At 38.4% G+C, this 19,016-nt stretch overlaps 2 protein-coding genes across 2 annotated transcripts; one reads left to right on the top strand and one right to left on the bottom strand.

Annotated features, from left to right (window-relative positions):
* The first annotated feature begins 570 nt into the window (after positions 1-570).
* On the top strand, positions 571-10,378 carry LOC109859060 (polycomb group protein Psc-like). Its single transcript, XM_020436920.1, has 6 exons — positions 571-1,223; positions 5,256-5,409; positions 5,503-5,593; positions 5,690-5,793; positions 5,891-6,312; positions 6,397-10,378. Exons 2-6 carry the CDS (start codon positions 5,295-5,297, stop codon positions 9,913-9,915), a joined length of 4,251 nt encoding a protein of 1,416 aa, XP_020292509.1. The 5' UTR covers positions 571-1,223; positions 5,256-5,294; the 3' UTR covers positions 9,916-10,378.
* A 2,554-nt stretch (positions 10,379-12,932) lies between these two features.
* Positions 12,933-17,816, bottom strand: LOC109859061 (short/branched chain specific acyl-CoA dehydrogenase, mitochondrial). The gene is made up of 10 exons (XM_020436921.1): positions 17,563-17,816; positions 16,337-16,451; positions 16,089-16,189; positions 15,265-15,471; positions 14,661-14,831; positions 14,449-14,574; positions 14,283-14,361; positions 13,883-13,986; positions 13,660-13,795; positions 12,933-13,582 (listed from the first exon to the last, which is right to left on the bottom strand). The coding sequence occupies exons 1-10, from the start codon at positions 17,596-17,598 to the stop codon at positions 13,407-13,409; spliced, it is 1,251 nt and encodes a 416-aa protein (XP_020292510.1). The 5' UTR covers positions 17,599-17,816; the 3' UTR covers positions 12,933-13,406.
* Positions 17,817-19,016: the final 1,200 nt, after the last annotated feature.

Below are 19,016 nucleotides of genomic sequence, written 5' to 3'. Positions count from 1 at the left end.
GAAGGGGGCTGTGCGACGAGACGGACGAGCGCGCGGGAAAAGGGAGGGAGTTAGTAGTCGTAACCCCAGCTGTGTGGTAATGACGCGCGGGAAGGGGACGTTGGTTGTTGTGTGAGAGGGGCAATTCTACATGCCTGTACGTATTGGTGTATATGATAAGTATATACCATCCAGTCGAGAGTCGGAGGAGAGTAATGAAAAGAGACGGAAAAGAGCTAGGGGGGTTTCGATCAAGAGCGGTGGGAGAAAAATGGAGAAAAAAACGGCGAGAGAGAGAGAAAGAGAGGAAATACGCCGTGATACGTGCACAGTGCGAGGAGAGACGAAGAGAAAGCTAAACGAGCGGTAGAACTAGTTGGATCGGATCGGAAGGATAGGAGCGAGGAGGGAAGGAAAGGGGAAGCGCGAGGGGGGACTCGCGCGCGAGAGAGAGAGGGAGCGGGCAAGGGAGAAAAGGGGAGAGCGGATCAGAAGGGACAGAAAGGACGGGGGAGAGGGAGAGCCGTAGGGGAAAGGGCATATCCCACTCCGCGTCTTTCGTTTAGTTCGGCGTGAGACATCGTCCGTACTATACGTGTTGTTACGCGCGCTCTCTTCTCGCCTATCGTCCAACGTCGTCGTTGTCGTCGTCCCCGCATCAGGAGAGATCGCAAAGCTGTGGGTTTTAGTTCGCGAGTGCGCCGCGTGGCGCTGTCCGACAGTACCACAATTTCATGACCGCCCTGTACGGTGCAGTTTCTTCGCCATTCCGGAGGAACGTTTTCCGCGAGGTTTTCTCCCGTCGTTTCCGCAGCGAGCCTCCGGATGAGGCGCGAATCGAGGGAAATATGGACGATGGGTTCCGAGGCCAAACAGGTCGGAAACCGATGAGCGCAACGAACAACAAGATTGCGATACACCACGCGATATCGTAAAACCTGGCCACCCTACACACAAAGAGAAAACTCCAAAGGGGAAGGGGGAGAGAGAGAGAGACAGAGTGAGAGAGGGGAGAAGGACGTGAGATCTAGAGACGTCGTTCTAGGCCGTCGACTGGAGCGTTTTATACATATGTACACTGGTGGTGCGTTGTGTCGTGCGAGAAACGCTTCGCTGCTGTTGGTCTACGCGCGCGCGCGCGCGCGTAGACTCGCTCGTGGTCTAGAATTATTGGTGTATTGGCAACACGCAGCGTGATTTTGTGTCGTCCTCGCCATCAACACCGTTTGCATGTGCACTTTCACGTAAGTAACACAATGTTAACTCGGGGCCACTTGCACATACACATTCAATGGGGATAATTGTACACACTCGCAACGCGCCGAGCGCCGGTCCGCGCTTGTGGCATATATAGAATGTGTTTGGAGGTTGTGTGCGAGAGATGGAGCAACGGGACGGACAGGCAGTCTGTTCTCTCTCTCCGTCTCGTTTCTCTTTGCGCTCCGAGTATTCTTCCTTCTTGTCTATCTCTCTTCCTTCTTTTTCCTCAGCTCTGGCGTCTCTGTTTCTCTTTGTGAGAGAGAGACACACACGCTCGTATTTATGCGTTTTCTCTCATTCCGTGTTCTCGAGCAGAATCGTACAACGTTCGTTTTCATCGGCAAGGCAAACACACACCGGCAAAATACGTGTAGCGTCGTTACTGGAATGCGCACGCGATTAGCGGCCTACTGCCGATCGCGACATTGAGATATAATATAAAATAGTCTCTCAGTAGACAGAGAGATTTGACACTGTACGAGAGATGGAAATGTTTTCCAAAATGGCGAACACATCTTTCGCTATTTTTTACTTTTATACTATGCATTTTTTTTTTTAGCGCGAATATAAAATCAACAAAACTCTGTGCAAATATAATCTAAGCAAGAATATAAAAACACATATACGTGTATATAACAGTCGATGGTATATGCTACGTATAAAATTTCTCGTATAATTGTGTTTATTAATTTATCATAAATTAAAAAATTAATTTCATTAAACGTGAGAAATAGATAGAAAAAAATATAGAAAGTTTGACAATCTTTTTATTATGAATATGCGCGACAACAATAATTATGTGTTTGATTAAGATTTAAAAATAAAGACTTACTTTTTTCAAGAATAAAAAAATCTTCGAATTAACTTCTAACGTTTTAAATTCATCGTGTATCAACTGTTCAGTTACGTAAGTAATCGCATCAGTTGTCGCCGGACTAATCCAGTCCACGCGTCACGTGTTTGGTGTTTACATATTCGTACGATTCATGATTCATTTATTCGAGAAAAAAATGAGATTTTTAAGTAGAAATGTATCAATTAAGTAATTTATTAATTTTTATAACCGTCAAATTATTGTTATCAAGTATTATTACATATATTGAACTGGATTGTGTTTATGTATTTTCCGGATGATATCATTTATAGTTTTTTTCTTTGAATACATCACATCGGTCTATAATATCGTAATATTTGCGAGCGATGTGCTCGAAATATTAAAAATCGATGTAACTTTATGCGCGAGATCGTATTTCCGCAATAGACCGCACCATATTTCAATCGAAACTCCGTAGAGAGAATCCGCTTGGATGTGCGCTCCGAGAGTTATTCGTCTTTATGAGGGCGGGGCTAAATCGATCCACAAATGTATTCGCTTTTCGATCTCTCGTTCATGATTGCGAATCGAACGGTCTGTCCCGCAAGGCGATCTTCTTTTTCTTCCCGCTCTTAATAACGTAAAAGCCAAGTTTCTCCCCTGAACGTCTGTTTTTCGTGATCACTCTATCGTACTAGTCGCTAGGTAACTACAAAGAGTAATCTGGCATCTAGAAGGGTGTTGTCGAACGCCCTTTGCTCTCCCTTTGCTCATGCAATGTCGCATAACGTCGAGACGGTACTTCGCAAGTAATTTGTGATTTTTTTTTTTCGTTTTTCTTTCCAAGAATTTTTCAGAATTGAAGATTACACGCATTCGCCTTAGTTAACATCGTTAGTTAACGGTGTTTTAGTGCGTTAACTATTAAAATTATTTTACATGTTGTCATAATTAAATAATTGAGAATATTTAGGAAGTAGCGTAATATAATAAGATTATGTTGCATCACAACATTCCGTTAAGAGCAAGAAACGTCTCGAGAAATGAAAAAACTGTTGCACAATATATATATATATATATATATATATAAGCCAATGTTACACAACGTTAATGAACATGACAGTGTCATATGATGTGAGACGGTGTCTTTCATATGATAGAAAAGTATAAAGCGAGCGCGCGGTTACTTTGAGGTTTGCATTATCTGTTGCTCCGCGAGGAAAATTTTACCACAAAGGCCTTTAAGCGTTCACTTTTGCTTTGTTTTTTGCTCGGCGCGCTGACACGAGCGCAGCAATGCGTCGCAAACGATTGCTCGTGGCACGTGCTAATTTCTGAGGCACGTGTGCCTTCTTGCGTGTGATTCTCGGTGATCCTCTTTTGCTGACCACGTTTACGTTGGATATTTCGAGATTATTCTTCCTCAACGGATTATCGTGATTGAATTCCGATAATGAACACCTTCTCGCGCTCGCTCTCCGCGAGAAAGAACTTATTGTTTTACTGTATTTTCGGATATTTTTAAGTTTTTTTTTTTTAAGAGAAGAGGATTAGGCGTACTAAAACTGTGTTATCAAAAACAGTTTCAGTGACCAGATCGACGTCTGACTGATGACATTATCGATATGTCGAGATAAAGATACATATAAAAAAAATGATAGACACCAAAAAGAATAGTTATGATCTTCGAATTATTTATTGTTGTTATTTTCTCTACTACTTTTATAATATACTACTATTAATATCCGTGTGAGAGATATCATTTGGCGTATATTTGCGTTTCGTACCCCGTTAAGTTCGCGCGTTGCGTTTGCACCGCGCTGAGAATTTCGCTTCTTCGTCTTGCAGCAGCAGTATACAGATATAAATAGACATAGTACCTATACTAGACATTGCTCGCAGAGAAACGCGGGGTATAAGACGCGCTTCTCGGGGGCGGGATATAGTACTCCGCGAGAGAATAGGATAGGATGAAAACGGTATGTGATAAAGGTTAATTTAATTTAGATATTCCCTTTGCCGATCTTTCTTTACATTGATGATCCGCTTATCTTTACCTAACTGATCCAAATATGTATATGTATGTGATAGTAGATAATCTTCACTTGACTCATAAAGAGTACACACATACATGTATAGGCTCTCGCGAGATAATTCAAAGAGAGAAACAGTTGCCATGGCAAATAACCAAGCCAAGTGCTGACTGTAGATATGAAGTGCAAATAATTACACATTAAATTTTTCAATTCGATTTTGATTCGAATTATTTTATATTAAATATCTTACTCCTCAAATGAGTATAGACAATTTTTCCCATTTTCTCTCTTTGAGGAATTATTCAGTCATTTCGAAAATTAACACCGTAGCCAGGGGATCGTCGAACTTGTCTCTCACTCTCTCTCTCTCTCTCTCTCTACGTGTGATTTATTTTTAAAACGATTAAGCTTTAAAACTTTTTCACATTTTCACGCAATCCGTTTACGATGACGTGCACGTACGTAACTTGACACTCAGCAAGCTAGAAGTTTCAGTCGTGGAAAAAAAAAATGGGGGAAAAAAATCACGCGAAATCTGAAATTTTAATAATACTGGCTAAACGAATTGACTTATCGACGGGTCGCAAAATACCGCGATATTCGATCAATACCGCCAGGTATATGGTATTCGGCGGGCGTGCACACACGCAAATATCCGTTACAAGGGACGTTTGGCGGTTTAACCGCATTGCCGGGCGAGCGGAAAAACGGAAAGGATGATCCTGGAAGGAGTCGGAGAATAAGGGAGCACACCAGTACTTACTGCGAGTCAAGGGAGGGGATGATGACGGGACTTACAATGGGGACAACGGGAGTCGTAACTACCTGAGAAGAAAATTCAGCTAGACATGATGGCGCGATTGCTAAAGTTTTTGTATTGTCGAAAAATGTTTTTTTTTGCGAGTACAGCTGAATTATTAAGAATTAGTGGGTAGTAAAATTTTTTTTGGAGGAAACATCCTATTTTTATTTACTTGCATAAATATATTTCACTCGTCCGTTGTTTTTCCCCTTCTTCAATTAATGCAAATTTATTGAATATCCTGTATATAATTTTGATTTTTGTTTGTAATGAGATTCAGATTTTTTCGAGTAAACTTTAACACATTATTATAGTTTACTCGAAATACTGTAATAAGAGAAAATAATTTTCTTCTTTTTTACAGATTTTATGTTTTGCAAGTTATTTCCAACGCAACGTAAAGATGGTTGGTATTGGCAAGAAGACGCTCTTGCGTGATGTGAATCCACATTTAATCTGTCCATTGTGTCGGGGATATTTCATAGATGCCACGACAGTAGTGGAATGTTTGCATTCTTGTAAGTAAACGTCAGATTTAAGTTTATATCGTTTAGCAATTACATTAAAATATATGTATAATAACTAAATATGTCACATTTGTGTCTGTTTAGTTTGCAGAAGTTGCATTCTGAAGCATTTGCGTGCAGCAGGACATTGTCCTTCCTGCAAACATGTTCTCAACAAGGCAAAACCAAACATCAAGTACGATCATAAATAAATCTTAAATATAATACAAGTGTTACACGTACGTGAAAATTGTTATACTTATAGAAATTATTTGTAATTATTTTCTTATAGAGCCGATAAAACATTACAAGACATCGTGTATAAACTGGTGCCCGGTTTATATCATAAGGAAATGCGAATGAGAAGAGAGTTTTATAAGATGCATCCCGAACAAGGTAAGTGAACTTTGTTAAATGGCTGTATAATAAAAAAAAAAAAAATAAAATAAAAATACTTCGAGAATATTAAAAATCTCACTTTTACGTAAAACAGCAAAGTCAGCAACGCCGGAGCAACGTGGTGAAGATGTGAGCGGGCGGTTAATATTCAATCCAGAAGATGTAGTGAGTTTGAGCTTGGAGTACCTTCCGCCAGGAGTCGATCCGTTAACTGTGTTGAGCATTAAGGAAACGGACACGAGTAGTAATTCAAACAACATCAATGGCAGTACTAATAACAACAACAACAATAATAATAGTAACAACAATAACAACAATAATCACAGCTGTAGTACCGCCAGTAATAGAAGATACCTGCAATGTCCGGCATTGGTGACTATTGCGCACTTAAAGAAATTTGTAGCGATGAAATACAGCGTCGATGTAACGAGATACACAATTGAAATTTGTCATCTCGCACCTCTCCCTGAAAACTGGACCCTCATGGATGTCGCTTACATTTATGCATGGAAGAGAGTATGTATTGTTTTGTTGAGTTGTTCAAGTATCGTGTCAGATATAAGAGTATTTAACAATAAACAAAAACTGTTTTTCTTATAGATCGCGCCGATGAGATTCTTCTATCGGGTGGCGCAAGAGGAGCAAAGATTGGAGGCGCCTTTGCATCACAGACCGTCGACTCCGGGACTTGGTGCGCGAGATTGTTTGCCTCCGAATGATACGCGGGAGAACGACAATAATGTGAGCAACGAAGCCGTCAGTCATCCGGAAACTTCCAAATCGGAAGTTAAAGCTGCCAGTGAAAACGAGACATCGTCTTTGACAAAGAACGATTCGACTCGGATCGCGAGCGATGAGATAACCTCGTCTGCGAATCGCAAACAAATAATTGAGAAGAATGAAACGAGCAAAATAAACGCAGAATCCGCGAAATTGCCGATTTCAACATCGACGCATTTGACGCACACGACACACGTGACATTAACCACAACGACCACATCTCCTTCCGCAGGAACAAACACGTCTTCTTCGACGACGACATGCAGCAATTCAAACAAGCAGATAAAGAGTCCTATCAAGATACTGAAGAATTCGGAAGGAAGATACGAGGTGATGAAGAGTCTTTCCTCCGCTGCTAACGCGAACGAAAAAGAACAAACCGCTACCACGGCAGACATTAAAAGTCCACCGAATCCTGAGTTTAGTGTTGTCAATTCTAAAGGAGTGAAGCTCACATTGAAGCAATGTCCACCGCTACAAAGTAACAACTCGAAGAAAATCATCAGTAACAAACCGAAAATCATCAGTAACACTTTAGTGCGTCCTGCTTCAACAGATAAAGATGCGGTACCGATGTCAGCCATGGCGGTACTTCAGCAACTGCAGCAGCAAAAACTGCAAGAAAAGGAGAAATTGAACTCGAATCCGCCATCGGCCGATAAGCAAGAAAAACAACGACGTAAAGTGACCTTCGTAGATCGACTCTCGACCTGTGAGAAAACATCTCCTAGTGGAATTGTACCAAAAACCGCGCTCAAGAAACCGGCAGAACAGCAGGATAAAAAACAGTTTCTGCAAAGTTTTCAGTTGACTGCCATAGAATCTCCGTTGCCAGACGACGGCAAGCTAAAAAAATCTCCTGTTCGAGACACCGATGTGCCGACAGCGGGCGCCGCTAAGTGTCTTCAAAACAGCACCGCGAAGGTAGGGGAATTTTCGAAGAAAGATGGCGACGAGTTGAAGAAGAAGAGCAACACGGAAAACAACAACTTGACTGCGAACAACAGCATCGCGACAAATACAACGACCAAATGTACTATGAGCATAACATCTGCTGCTGCGGCGCGAACACACACGAGTAAAACCGACGATGCGGACGGACGGCCGTTTAATTCAGGAACGAGTTTGAATAGCGGAAATATCGCGAGTGGCAATCACGCTGCCAAAATGGACGTGTATACTTTCCCTAACGATCCGCCGATTGTTCCAGCCGGAGCGGTGAAAAGGAAATGCCCACCTGGTGTGCCAATTGCCGACTTGAAACGCCGGAGGTCTCAGCAGATCGCTCAGAAAGCGGAAGTCAACAAGAAACAAAATGTTTCTCAGTACAGTCCTGCTGTTAAATTACCGCGTATTTCTCCTAAAGAGCACGTAATCCCTACGAATAGAGGGACCACTATGGCGGGAGATCACAGCGGCGGTTCGAGCGGTCGTACGTCCAATGTACAGAACGCGAAAACGTCAACCAGTCCGTTAATTTCGAACGAAACTCGAGACATTCTGATGGACGGCTACGGACTGAACATTCCTGCAAGTTTGAGCATAACGCTAACCTCACCCAAGTCCCCAAGTACTTCCGCACAATTCGTCGAACCCATTGATCCCAACGACAACGATAGTCGAAAGGTCACGCTAAACAAAATGAATCCCAGTATCACATTGAACAACCGCTCGTTAGATCCACGCGTGCTGAAAGCTCTGAAGACCGGACAGATCAAGATGCCCGCCAGTCCGCCGAAAGCCAAACCACCGTTGACAGCACCGATGACGGTGAAACAGACGTCGCCAATAGATCGCAGCGAGACAGCGAATCAGCAACGTGCAACAACGATTCTGGGCAAACGGAAGAAAGAACAGGAATCGTCCAGAGACATCTTGGACTTGAGCGGAGGTAACAAGAAGATAGACATGCATCCCCTGAGAATTCCACAGCCGGTGACGAAGCTCAACAAGAGCAACAAATCCACGCCAAGCAAGGATATCATGCAACTGGGAGACATCTCCGATCAAGGCCAAGTTGTAACGCTTATGGGCGGTCACAGATACTACCGAGCGCCTCCGGGTTCTCTGACACCAGCCGCTCATCGTGTCAACGACTGTCCGCTACCATCACGCACGCCTGTTTATGCGCCGTCTTTCGGTTCCATTAATCGATCAGGCTCGGATCTCTCGTCCGTTTTCCCGAGTTTGCCGAGTTTATACGCCCTTCATCAGGCGACGAATCTTCAGCAGTATCATAATAATCTGCGATTACCGCCTCAACGTCCTCCCGCAACGGAGAGAGATCTGTCGTCCAGAAACAACAACGACAATGCGAATTCCAGTATTAGCGGCATAACGGGGAAGAGTCATCTAGCTGCTCAGTGCGCGCCTATTAAACCCGCGAGATCTTCCATGGCGTCTTTAGCAGTTCCTATCAATAAGCAACAATCCTCTGACAAGTTCGCAAATTCCAACGTCAATCGAACGGCCACGAGCGACGCGAAGAAGCTTCCGGGTTTTCGTAACAACGAGAATCTAGACTCTACGGACGAAACTTCACAAATGAACGCTCGAAAGAGATATTCCTCGAATGTTGAAAGTACAAATAATAGATTCTCGTCTGGCAACAACAAAGATGCGAAGAGTAACGATCAGACTACTGTTGAAAGCAAGACCAAGGATTCGAATGTTGAATCGATCGATATTAACAATTCGAAACAGCAGCAGCAGCAACAACAACAACATCGCGAAACAACGAGTCCCAATGTCGTGTCATCGACGGCATCGCCCTCACCGCCTCCGGGTAATAGCGGCGTAAATGTAAGGAGTGAGAGTAACACTAGGCAAAGTGACGGTGTCAGCAACATATCGAACGGAGATACCAATGCGATATCTAGCCCGACAAAGAGCAACGTCAACACCGAGGTGACGTGCAGCAAGTCGCCGGTCAGTCCAGACTCCAGCTCGATCACGATAGAAAGTTCGGCGGTCAGTAAAAGCTGTTCCATTTCGACCGATCGAGAATCGACCGAAGTTCAGACGTCCTCGAACGTTGTAGTGAAAGACCCAACCGGATTTGTGAATCCGGACGACAGTGTTGCTGACGATTCGACCGTTTCCGACGACAAGAGCAAATTTGACAAACCGGAAGTGAACGAAATCACGAAACAATTACTGGCGGTGTTTCCCTCGCAAGAGTGGGCGAAGAATCCCGTAGCCGCCGAGCATCTGGACAACTTCTTCAAGAGTCTGAACGCCATGAAGAACGAAGAATCCAAGGCGGATAAGATCGATCGAAAGACCGTCAGTGGTGACAGTCCTGTAAAATCAAAAAAGGATTTTGCGGAGCGATCGTAATGACGACGAGAATTCGTTTTACGACGTTACCGAAATTTTTTCATGCGTTACTTCGAGATATTGACGTGGCAACTTTGTATACAGAATTTTATAGCTTTGATAAAAAGGTATAAATACATTTAGCGTTTAATCAATTGCATCCTCGGACGGATTGTTGGCAGTGGAAATTTCATCGGAATTGTGTCTAGTTGTTGTCACACGAGAAGAAGCGTAAATAATATATATTTTTACTTAACATCCGTGATTTTAAAAACTTACGCTTCGTGAAACACGTGTCGATTACTAGACGACGAGAAAGAAATACGTGCTGTGTGTGCCAAGCGTAAATAAAATAAACTCTGAAATATATCATCGCAAATCGAAAAATATCGCGGAATCGTGTTTGAAGGACGCGCGCGCGCACAGTTATTAACAAAGTGAAATAGAAAAGAGAAATCACAAAAGAAAAAGAATTAAAAAATATCGTTTATATATACATATTATTATATATACATACAGACACGTACGTTTTAAGGACAACACACACAAAAATACGTAGAGCAGTGAACTGAGAGAGAATCTTATTTTTTCAAATTTCTTACAAACATTTTTCACCGAAGTGATTTTTACAAACGCATCATTGAAAATTTGTAATATTTCAAACGAAGGAGATTTTTTTTTGTTTTTCTGAGAATTTTCGCGTGTACATATATAGACGTAGAAATTACACTCGCAATTATGCTAACAATGTCTAACTCTCTTCTTGATTAAGACTTGGCGAAATATTAATTAATTAATTTTCCGAAAACAGAGTTACACGGAAATATTGAAATGAAAGAAGCTTCCTATATACAATGTGCATAAGAAAATATTCAAGAATGGGTTTGTAGTCGCGGACTATATTTTACACGGCAGCGCTAATTGTAAAGAACAATGATTAAAAGTCGTGACTTTTGTCGAAAGAACGGCTTTTTCGGGATTTGTGCTTTAACACCTGTTTTAACTCATTTCTGAAAACTAAAATATCGTCTAGATCTCTAAGAAAAAAGTTCTCAAATTCGTTTTCCTCACACGGCCAGTTTTTGTGTGTTTGCACAAAGCTCGAACCAATCCCCGACTTATTCCCACGTACTTATCGACGGTATAACTCTTGAGCAAAAAACAAAAGAAATGTGAGATTTTTAATTTAAGAAGGTGTAAATGGGGTGTTCGCGCGATGACGCTTGTGTGTATCATTCGTGTGACTTTTTTTTTGTATATCAGATTTGTGGGTCTCCGGTTAGATAACAGATTTAGACTGACCGACTGAAAAATTCGCGTAACGTTGGTATAAAAAAAAAAAACCTTACAAACGCGGTTCTAATTCAAAAGGTGTGCGCGAGAAGTTTTATAGCTCACACAGTCAAACAATTGATGTTGAACACTAATGTACAATATTATATTTATTTTTTTTTTTTTGTTAGAACTTCCCGAACACACACCAGGTTAATGTTGCCGCGTAAATGTAGTCGTAGAAAAATAACACAAGAAGTGAAAAGTGGTCCAAGAACAAAAAACAATATATAGATTCTATATATTCGCGTCTTGTGTATTTAACATATTCTCTTAATTCTCTACCCAATATTGTCTCAGCTCTATGTTAATGTATGTGACTTATTTTTTTTACACGTCCTGCTCGGAGTTTGCACTTTAGATCATTTTGTGTTTTCTCCGCTCTTTTCTCGTTTCCTAATTTGTTTATTTCCTAGTCTTAAGCAAACGGATTCGAGTTCGGGAACAGTAATATTCGGTTCGTGATTGTCGAAAAGAGGGGTGGGGGGCTTCTCGACGGAAACGCATCTCGCAGTTGACTTTTTTCTATATGTATTTGTTATATAAATAAGTACGGGATAACACGAGATAGAAAAATATTATGTATTTTTTATATAATAGATATATATGTAATATACACAACATACATATATACACAAAAACAATCAGACTCTTGTATATAGAAATTTATAAATGAACGTTTTCTACAAACAGACGTGATGATACACTTCTAAACGGCGAAACAGTATACGAAGCAATATATACCGACGATCTCGAATCAGTCTGTCTCTGAGCTCGAGTGTCTATAAAAAAAACGGAGAAAATCAGTATTTGTGAAAGTCACGTGGTCAGAATGATCTAAAGTGCAAACCTGCGCCTGAATAGGAAAAAACATAAATTATGAATAATTGACGTATGAGTGTTATGTTATGTGCACAAAGATTTTTACTTGAAATAAGAAAAATTTTTTTCAATTGAAAGCTATGTATTGTTATAGTGTTTCACTTTGTTTTTTGTGTTATATTTTTGTGTATTAGTTATGTGCGTAATATATATAGAATATTTGTTGTACAATACTTGTTACGTTACACGACTGCACAATATCTTTGTATCATATTAATTGTATTATTTTGGAATTGTATATATTTATAATTATTTCACATCTCTCTCTCACTCTCTCTTTCTCTTTCTCTTTCTCTCTCTGTCTCTTTTCAATTGTTTGATCTGAGGTTGAATTCTCGGTTGACTTCCGTAGTTAGCAAGTAATGAATTTTAATAACAGGCTAATCATAGTTATTTAATTTAAGGAGTGACTTATGTTTACGTCTAGATTAAGGCTTTACGGGCTCGTACCTGTGCCTGCTCCTATGTATATTTTTTGTTTCAATAAAAATCATGATCGCAGTTATGTAGAGCACTTTTGTAATTCGTCGATCGTATACATAAAAAAAAAAAAAAAAAAAAAAAAACAAGAAATATTTAATTGAAAAGGTGCGGATTAGTTTATACGAATGTAAATTGTATGAAAAATTTGTATAATTTCTCGCTCCTGGCGTTATGATTTAGAAGACGGTCGTACGTATAAAAAACGGAAGTATTTAATTGAAAAGGTGCGGATTAGTTTGTGCGAATGTAAATTGTATGACACATTTGTATAATTTCTTGTTCCTGGCGTCATGATTCAGCACGAGTACTCTCCAGGAACCTTATAATTAAAGAGATTATCGTACATACTATAACAACAGTTCAAATTTATTTTACACAGCACATTTTATATACATCTCTTTTATTTCTAAATATAAAATATATAAATTGTACGTATAAAAAATTTATATCTTTTAATTCCATTGTTTTGAAATTGCAAACTACGCGCTATATACTGAGCGTCTTTTTTTTTTATCAAATCTGACAAAATAACTTCTACAACACAATACAAAAGTATAAAAACGCTATTACTGAACGAAGCGGTGGTTTGTCTTATTGTTAAAAAGAAGTAATTTTGCAATATCAACTACAAAACATTTTTGTTCTTGTTAAATATTTTTTTTTTGTTTAAAATTTTGTAAAAATTTTTTCCTATAATATTTACTTTAGTAGTTTGATATTGCAAGAATCAACGTTTTACAAATACGTTTAAGAATTAACGTTTTAAAAATACATCTCAATATTTTATATAAAAACATACTAATATATCTTACTATTTAAGAATATTCCTTACTTATACATTTCGCGATTGTTGATAACTGCATCATGCTTGTGCCTTCGTAAATAGTACCAATTTTTGAGTCTCTAAAAAATTTTTCTTGTGGAAAGTCTGTCGTGAATCCTACGCCCCCCATGAAATCAATGCACTTGGCCGTAACGCGTAAAGCAGTTTCTGTAATGAAACGTACATTGTTGTTTGATCAGACTGAATTATTGAAATTTTGCAATTTTTTAACGTAAAGTTCATACCCGACGCATACAACTTGGCCATAGCCGCCTGTTTCATAACGTCCTTTTTAGCTTCCAGTAATCTAGCTGCATTGTAAACAAGCAATCTGGCGCATTCGAGCTCGGTTGCCACCTCAGCTATTTGATGCTGCATCGCCTGTGAGGACAGAGATTTTTCAAACAAAGAGTTTACAAGAATTTTTTTTTATTTTTGAAAAATAAAGAGACGTTTAAAGAAACGTACCTGAAACGAGAAAATTGGTTGTCCGAACTGCTTTCGTTCAAGAGTGTACGGAATCGTCGCGTCCAAGCAGCCTTGCGCTATACCGATCATTTGAGCGCCTATGCCTGTTAAAGTTGTTATCAATATAAAAATGTTTCTTTACTTCTTGTCATGTTAAATTATATATTTCGAGATATCAGCAGCAAAAAGAACAAAGTGTAAAAGAAAATTCTTACTTTTTTTTCTCGCGAAACAAGTTTTTGGTGTGTAAACGTACATAAAATTTGAAAGAGAACGTAACGCTTGGTGACATAATATAATTAATTAAATAAAAAACTGAAAAGAGTGAAACTAAACTCTACCTAAAATACTACCTAACATATTTCATAAAGTAAATTTCTCTATAATCAATTTTACATACCGATTCTGCCCTCGTTAAGAATACCAGCAGCATATTTGTAGCCGTGTCCTAACTTGCCCAATATGCTGCTCTCAGGTACCTACAAAATGAAAACCTCGAAATAACGTTGCGGTAATATAAGCAAGGATCATTTTTTGCTTTTATTTATTTTTTACAGTGTACGCACTCTAACGTTGTCGAAATGGACCATACAAGTGCCCGATGCCTTGATACCCAACTTGTCTTCCGGTTTACCTATGGTCAGGCCCGGCGTTTCGCGATCCACAATGAAAGTTGTAATCCCGCGATATCCCTGCGCGAGAGAACATTAAAGAAATTTTAGCGAATCGTTTAATAGTTTTTTGCGCACGCGCTCAAAGAGACTAAAACTTCAATTACTTCAGATGGATTTGCGTTGGCAAAAAGTAGGAAAACTCCAGCGATATCGGAATTGGAGATCCACATCTTCGTGCCGTTTATAACGTAGTCCGAACCATCTCGCACCGCTATCGTCTTAAGAGAAAAAGCGTCCGATCCTGAGGAGGGCTCCGTTAGACAAAAACTGCCAGCCTGTAAAACAAATTACTTTTAAGTGGTTTTTGTGGCTTTTTTTTTTAAATCTGCACGCATATATATCTTATGTTCATTGATAACGCAAACTATATAACCCGAGTCGAAATTTAGCGTCTACATTGAACCTTAATTCAAGTTTTAAACCCTACTTTAAAACACTTTAACAGGAAAAAAGGAAATTTCGGACGTATTGTAGCGTGAAAGTAGCATCTACTTTTTCTCTCACTCTTACTTTGAGCCTATCAGAACCTACAATGCGCAGTCTGAGCTGAGAATTAAACCCTGCTTTAAAAAACTTTCGCAGAAAAAAAGGAAATTTCGGACGTATTGTAGCGTCAAAGTTAGCATCTACTTTCTCTCTTACTCCTACATCAAAAAAAAGGAATTGAGGTTCAATGTAGACGTTAAATTTCGACTCGGGAAAACTTACATATTTTTGCGCTAATTTCGGTAAGTATTTCTGTTTTTGCTCTTCGGATCCGAGTCTCAGAAGGCTTGTATTTACGAGTGTGTTGTGAATGTCTACCAAAGCGGCTATAGCACCATCGACTTTAGCGACTTCCTCGATGGCCAAAATCGTGGTCATAAAGCTACTACCTGTGCCGCCGTAATCTGTTGGAATGTTGAGACCCATCAGCTGTAGAAGTTAAAACAGAACGTATTGAAAAAAACACACATACATACATTTACCAGATTGACGTAACGCGTGTAACGCGAGGAAACTTGTATGTGTGTAGCGATATATAGACGATAAAAAACATCTTGTGAAAGGAAACGATAACAACTATATAATGACACTTATTTCCACTTCCCAGTTTGTTATTGATAAATTATTTTTTACGATCAAGTGTTATCACTCTCGTGGAGGAGATGTTTAAAATGACAACTTTATCGTTGACTTGTGCAACAATTGTGTAACACAATAGCATATTTTTTTTTTTTTTTTTAATGAAACGTCTTCCCGAGTCGAAATTTAGCGTCTACATTGAACCTCAATTTTTGAAAAAAGGAAATTTTTGACGTATAGCAGCGTCAAAGTAGGATCTACTTTCTCTCTTATACTCCTACTCTCAACTCCTATTTAAAAAAATAGGAATTGAGGTTCAATGTAGACGCTAAATATTTCGACTCGAGTTGTTTAATTTAAAATCTCTAATTTTTTTCTAACTTCTGTGACCTCTAATTTTTAATATATAATTCCAATAAGATTATAATATCTACAATTTGAACAACAAACAAATTCGTATCACTTACGCCGTTATCGAATATCGTTTTGAGCACATTGTCGTCTATCTTGTTCTCCTTCTCCATCTTACGCACGAGCGGTGCGATTTTCTCCTTCGCCAATTTCGCGACTGTGTGACGTAAATAAGATGTATATGAATAACAAAAATATATTGCGTCAAACAGATAAATAGATTTTTATGATCGATTAACTTGCTCAATGTGCACATATGTGTAAAACAATCTTTAAACAAAACAAAATACATTGATTCTCTCACCAGTTTCTTTCATTATTAGTTCGTCGTCTGTAAATTGCGTCAAAGGACCTGGATATTGAGTGAACTGTGACGCACACAGATGTATTTTTTGTGTGCGCGTCAGGGTTTGCGACATCTGTAATAAGAGATACGTACATGTCTCTTGCGTCTCTTCGAACGTATCTCTTCTTGACCTCACACGTAACGTATATGCGCTCGAGAAGAACACGTATCGACGAACAACATAGTTACGAGAAATACAAATTTTTTTTTCTATGTACACAGAAGATATGTTCTTTATCGCCACACAAAATGTCCATTGATAAATCAGTGTGCATGCATGTAGAAAATTGATATGTCTGGTTTGTCACTTGTAATCAGTGATTTAACCTTAGAACTAACACGTGACAATGCAGATTCTCAATTACAGAGTAACATTCGAGAGACACAGACAAAAAAATCAGTTAATTCCGTGTCTTTCAATACACATGTAATAACGTAGGGAACGTATATCCTAGGAAATACAAATCGACTTGATCTTTATATCAATACTTAATTTTTATACAAAATATCTAATATTTGCAAATTAATGTGCGAAATTAATATCGCGTGTACGATTAAAAGAGAGATTGACATCGAGATTGAAAAAAAAAACTACCAAATATGTAACAAGCAAGATAACAATTCACGTAAAATCTGATAAAAATGACAAAAAACTTTCTCTCTCTCTCTCTCTCTCTCTCTCTCTCTCTCTCTTCCGCTCTTTTTTGTTTTTCTTTCTCTCTTGCATCTTTTATTTCCGATAAATTTAAGATACGATAACACGCTTATCTTTTTTAAATTCATGTCGCTTGTATATTCGACGCTCTTTTCTGACACATCTCAAAATACATTGTAAGATTACATGACAAATTATTAGTTTGAAAATAAAACAATAAAAACTTATCTGTTACTGCAACAAATGCTTAATATGCTTAATAAGTAATATGCTTCGCAAAAGGAAACAATTCACTCACACATATCACGCTATATATCAGTTAATATTATAGATCATTTACAAACGTACATAATATTTGTGCAAATCTCAAGTATATCTCGTGTGTGTGTCTGTCTATTTGAGAGACAATAAAAAAAAGAACATAATTACACGTGTGCAGCGTGAGAGGACTAACAGTTAAAAAAAATATTAACAGTACATAAACAATATAAACAATAGAAAAAAAAAATATTTACGCCAATATACGTACTTTGCAAACGACCGATTTGAACACAGAGACCTTCATGTTTCCCGTGCGCGTGGTTTCCTCGAGACGTTCGTGGGATAAATGAAAGACTCATATACGGACGGCTGTGATGATGCTGACAGTCCGGAGGCCAAGTTAATACCGACTAAAATGATTGGTTCGTGCTGCCAGTTCAAGAGAAGTTGATCTGGAGAGAGATTGTGCCTTTTATTCGCGTTTGAAACAGGTTATTGCGCGATAAAGAAATAAGTCAATCACGTCAAACTGGCTCTAGCGGTCTGTCTGCTCGCTCAAAGTTTATATTCGCTTCATCCCATCGATCTCTTCTTTATTTATTTGAATCACACGTTATATGTGTTATTCAAAAAAAGAGGCGTGTGCAAAGATAAGATTCTTTCCAGTAAATACAGAGTAACAGTAACGTAATAAATTAATACGTATTAAAATGTTAAAATTAATTAATATAAATTTCCCACACACACACACACACAACAATGTAACATATCTTGTAGTAGCAGTTACATTGTTGAGTGGGAAATTATAACATTAATGTTACGTTAGTATTATTTTGTGTTTACTATTATCAAACGTATATACAAATATTTGTGTTCGATTACTGAACAATCGAGTTTTCACGGAAATGTGTGTATACAGACATATATATGTACATGATATTACGGTGATGTACGTATATAGATGTATTTCTGCGCAATATATACAACCCAGAAAACACAGATATATAACAACAACATTGTCGTAATAAAACAAATGTAACAATTAATATACATACATGGGGTCGTTGCATGTTATATAATAGGTATATAACATATAATTATATTAAAATTATAAAACAGTTATATAATCATCGATGTTAATAGAGTATAACAGTTGTTATATTACGTGTTATATTTTTTAATTATATAGCAGTTATATTCTGTGTTTACTCGGAAGTTTTGTTTTAATCTACAATTGGGGAAGGGGCAAGAATTTGATAACACACATAATATTATTTTCTCGCTTTTCCGTGTATACATACTTTTCGTGAGAAATTATTAGTTTACGTCGTAATGATACATACCCTATAAGCACACAATATTCTTAGAATATTCTAGAATATATGAATATTTTAATAGTACGTTTAATATTCCAAAAATGTGCTCAGAATATTACTTGATATGAAATAATATTATGCGCTTATAGGGTATATATGTAAATAAATGTAAAGGCGCAATATATACTTTATATAAATAATTTTTTAATTAATCAATATCAATAATATTAAGAAACAAAACCTCCATTTGACATTCGTTAGACGTCAATAGTGATAAATAGATGTTTAATGGAAATTTTTGCTCTGTGCAGGACAATATATATCTTCAATTATTTTTCCAATTTTTATTCGTAATTGCAGATAAATGCGCGGACATGTGATCGACATTCTCAATTGTCTCCCGAGA

This window comes from Pseudomyrmex gracilis, unplaced genomic scaffold (genome assembly GCF_002006095.1).
Source record: "Pseudomyrmex gracilis isolate BER0280 unplaced genomic scaffold, ASM200609v1 scaffold_236, whole genome shotgun sequence".
Classification (NCBI taxonomy): domain Eukaryota; kingdom Metazoa; phylum Arthropoda; class Insecta; order Hymenoptera; family Formicidae; genus Pseudomyrmex; species Pseudomyrmex gracilis.
Note: the sequence above shows the minus strand (reverse complement) of the source record. Positions and strands in the feature narration are given on the sequence as shown.

What these genes read in the sequence shown, in the direction of transcription:
- LOC109859060 (XM_020436920.1), top strand. Translation starts at nt 5,295, where the DNA reads ATGGTTGGTATTGGCAAGAAGACGCTCTTGCGTGATGTGAATCCACAT. An exon ending in AAGGCAAAACCAAACATCAA is followed by an intron (nt 5,594 to 5,689) that starts GTACGATCATAA and finishes ATTTTCTTATAG; the next exon opens with AGCCGATAAAACATTACAAG. An exon ending in TAAGATGCATCCCGAACAAG is followed by an intron (nt 5,794 to 5,890) that starts GTAAGTGAACTT and finishes TACGTAAAACAG; the next exon opens with CAAAGTCAGCAACGCCGGAG.
- LOC109859061 (XM_020436921.1), bottom strand. Translation starts at nt 17,598, where the DNA reads ATGAAGGTCTCTGTGTTCAAATCGGTCGTTTGCAAA. An exon ending in TCTTAACGAGGGCAGAATCG is followed by an intron (nt 13,987 to 14,282) that starts GTATGTAAAATT and finishes CAACTTTAACAG; the next exon opens with GCATAGGCGCTCAAATGATC. An exon ending in AACCAATTTTCTCGTTTCAG is followed by an intron (nt 13,796 to 13,882) that starts GTACGTTTCTTT and finishes CTGTCCTCACAG; the next exon opens with GCGATGCAGCATCAAATAGC.